The 3,866-nt window shown below is 38.7% G+C and overlaps 1 protein-coding gene across 1 annotated transcript; it reads right to left on the bottom strand.

Moving 5' to 3' along the window:
* Positions 1-399: 399 nt before the first annotated feature.
* LOC122656270 (glycosyl hydrolase 5 family protein-like) lies at positions 400-3,651 on the bottom strand. Its single transcript, XM_043850750.1, has 4 exons — positions 3,201-3,651; positions 2,837-3,084; positions 1,372-1,892; positions 400-875 (listed from the first exon to the last, which is right to left on the bottom strand). Exons 1-4 carry the CDS (start codon positions 3,612-3,614, stop codon positions 400-402), a joined length of 1,659 nt encoding a protein of 552 aa, XP_043706685.1. The 5' UTR covers positions 3,615-3,651.
* Between the last annotated feature and the right edge of the window lie 215 nt (positions 3,652-3,866).

The following is a 3,866-nucleotide window of genomic DNA, read 5'->3' as shown; positions in this document are numbered from 1 at the left end:
AAAATCGGATCTTGGCCAAAATTGGATTATTGGAATCAGTCGTGATTAATCTAGACTTCAAGAGTTTGGGATCAATCGATTCTAGAGTTTTTGGGATTAAATCGATAAGTTTTAAATACAATTAGTATACATTTTTTTTTTTGGTAAAAATACAATTAGTATACATAATCCTTAATAAATCAAAATAATTAAAAAACAAAAAAAAAAAAAAAAAAAAAACAATGCAGAAATTATAGAAAACCACAAGCCTATGAATGGGCTAAGATAGTGGATGCCAGTACGTGCCAGCTTGATACCATCAATTTTTCTCCCCCGATTAGCCCTTTTCAAGCATCTGAAGTAAAGGGAACAATCTTGCCTAGCTTGCTATGAGAAGTGCATTTTAGAATATATATGAAGTTAATCCTTCACATATAAATTTGGAAGAGACAGTCTGGTAGTAGTGGTTGATGTCATTGTCCTCGTGCTATTAACGATCTTGAACCATTGGCCTCCAGGATCACACATGTGGTCTCTACTTAAGCATTTGCATGGATTAGTGACAACAGCATTGTTAGAGTCAATATCCAAACACACTGTGCTTCCGTTGCGTAGATTCGATGACAAGTGCATTTTAGAGTCCGATATTGCCTCCCATTTGGAGTTACCATCGTTGCAAAAGATTCCAAGCTTTGCTGACTTACCCCATCCATCAGCTTGTAAGCATAAATATGTACCTTTCACTACTATAGTCTTCTGTGGTGTATAACTCCAAGCTTCAGACTCCTCGCAAGAACCTAAACTTAGTGGCTCTCCTAGTGAGTTTCTCTGAACACAAAGTCCCGTTGATGGATGGACAATTATTTTGTGTGGCCTAACATTAGATATTTCTGGTCCTGCATTCGACAAATCAAAACTCTGATCACTAGGAGTCACAACTTTATTAAAAACTGTAGTCTAATGATATATGAAGACACATCCAAAGTCCCAAATAACCGATATGAGACCATATATCTAAAATTTTCAATTAAAGTTCTAAATCTCAGTGTAGAGGCCGGTTTCGATCAGCCAAGAAACTGAGATTTCCTAGGTTTCGATCAAGTTTCGGTTGAAAACTAGCTAGTATTTTCTGGGTAAATCAATCTCGACATGTCATGTACCATCAAAACTGCTGAAACTGGTCAAAACTATGCTGGTCAAAATTGATTGAAGCTGATCGAAACTACCGAAATATGCAAAATATGATCGAAACCTAACTTATACAAAGTTTCATCTTTATTTCTTGAAAAACCGAGATATCTAGTTTCGACCCAGTTCTTGAACCATGCTCCCAACATCTTAGAATGCTCAACATGCATGGAATCTAGACAAGAAGGTGGAGGTTTGGCATACCTTGAAAAGGAGTTTGAAGAGAAGAAAGTCTTTGTAAGAAGCTTGAATTCCGAATGTCAGACCAACCATAATTTAACAAACCATAAGTCTCTTCCATCCCCATCACCCCTTCCCTGAGATAGTAACTCCCAGCTAGTGTCCACAAAGCCCAGTCCCAATCCAATTCCGCTGAAACACCAAAGAAGCAATTCAAGAACCTATTGTCATTCACGTTGGTACCCCTTTGATCCAACCCAAACTCGCTCACAAATAGTGGCCACCCTTGATCCAGCAGAAACCCAGCCTTTCGCATCAAATTATTCACCACACTTCCACAGACCTGATTCGAGTTTCCATTCTTCCAAGCCTCGCCATCCGAGAATGAATACCAATGCACCTCAAATACTAGCTTCCCAGTAAAGGTTAAGTTCACTGGTTGCTTGAGAAGGAATGTAAAATCCTTGTCATAATTTAACCCAGAGAGTATAACAAGAACATTAGGGTTTGCAGCGTGCACAGTCTCAGCTCCTTTTTGCATGTACCTATTAAGGGTTGAAGAATCAATAACTCTAATGGAATTTTCGTATTCAATAGATTTGTAATCTTATTTTTTTTATCTCTTATTTTATCTAAAAGATATTTAATTCAGTACTAAAGGAGTTTTCAAAAAATTAAAAATAGCAATATTTAACATAGTTCCTATGTGAAATGACAGATTACCCTCATTGAAAATACAACATTAGATGAAAGAAAGAGTTGTTTGAGATGACATGATCATGTCTAACAGAGACCTTGGGATGTCCCGGTATGAATAAGTGACTTGATTCAAATTAAGGAACCAAAAGAGACTGGGATAGGCTTAAAATAATCATAAAACAAGTGGTGAGAAAAGACACGTTTAGGCTTAGACCTTGTATCAAAAAGCTGATTTGAAAGCAAGGATCCACGTAGTTGATCCCATTTAGTTGAGATAAGATATATATGTGTGTCAATCAGGTAAAGGACTTTTCGATTTTGGCTTCGGTTGGGGTTGGATTCGTGTCGATTTTGGTTTGTGTTATTGGCTTCAAAACGGTTTATGGTTCAGTTTGAAAATCGGGTATGGCCTGTTTTGGATATGGAGGTAGTGTTCTCAAGGTTCGGTGTCGGTTTCAGTTTCAGGTTTGGTCCTATCGATTGGGTTAATCGGGGGTTATCGATTTAGCCCAAATCAAGTCTAAACCGAATAGTAACATAAACTGAAGCTGAGTCAATAAGGGATCGGTTCGGGTCAATCAGACCAATTTGATCTGTTTGATTAGGTTTTGACACCCGGGTTTGACTATTTTTATTTATTTTTTTAAAAAACTAAAAGTAAATATTTTTAGAAATAAGACAAGGACGTGTTAAGTTCTAAAAGCATTTATAGAGGTGTCATTCAGTCAGACAATCTCAAACTCACTCTAATACTGCACGGTGGAACTTTTGTTAAATATGTGTGTGTTACCTGTACCAAGCTGTTGCGTTTTGCTTGGATCCCCGGAGCTCATTCCTTAGACTCAGGGCAACAACATTGGCGGTGCCATTGAACATGGTTGCAATTGCTCTTAACCCCTGAAGCCATAGGTCAGGGTTGAAGTATCGATCACCAAAGAAGCCATTGTCGTCGAAGTTACTACAACACCAACCAGGCTTGCTAATATGGTTGTCCAGTATCACCATCACGTTGTTGTCCGCAAGATTAGATACCACCACCTAAGTTTTCATTCACAAATTAAATTATACACACTTGAAACAAAAGAGACAAGACACTCAGCAAGCTAGGTATAGATTCTTTGGCACCAACCAACTAATGAAAGATGACAGTTTACCTGATAAGCTTGGATGAGGGTAAGATCAAGCAGAGATGGGTTGTTTACTTGGATGCCGGCGATGGACTCGAGGAGGCCAAGGCTTTGGAAAGACTGCCGGACGGTGACGGAAGCTAAGGAATGGTTGGTGAGCATAAAGAGTGGCCAGGTAAGCCGAACACAATTAAATCCCATCGATATGATTTGCTTTGAAATCACATCCAAAGGCTGCTTATTGAGACCCTCGGCCACCATGGGCTCAAGGTGTGAAGCCCAGTTCACACATGCCAGTTTCACTCTTCGCCCACTTTCATCGACAATCCAACGAGAGTTGGTGGAGAGAGGCAGGGCCGTCACAGGCCGTTGCAGTAGAAAGAGAAGATTAGGAGAGAGTACCAGAAACACCAAAATTAGTAAGGAAAATGGCTTATCCATGTTGAAATATTAGAACTTTTTTTTGGTTGTGAACTTGGAAGATGTAAGCTTGCTTGGCATATATAAAAGTTTGGACTAAGAAGTTTTACATTTTAGAAGCTAATTAATTTAAAAGACATAATATATGGAAGCATCGTTTACTTAGAAGACAAGTTCAAAAACTTTTTGTGGTTGCAAGACACGCATGGTATTGGTGGTACCTTGATGAGTTCCGGATCAAATCCTTGTATCTCTATAAGGACGCGTGGATTT

Source organism: Telopea speciosissima, chromosome 3 (genome assembly GCF_018873765.1).
Source record: "Telopea speciosissima isolate NSW1024214 ecotype Mountain lineage chromosome 3, Tspe_v1, whole genome shotgun sequence".
Lineage (NCBI taxonomy): Eukaryota > Viridiplantae > Streptophyta > Magnoliopsida > Proteales > Proteaceae > Telopea > Telopea speciosissima.
Note: the sequence above shows the minus strand (reverse complement) of the source record. Positions and strands in the feature narration are given on the sequence as shown.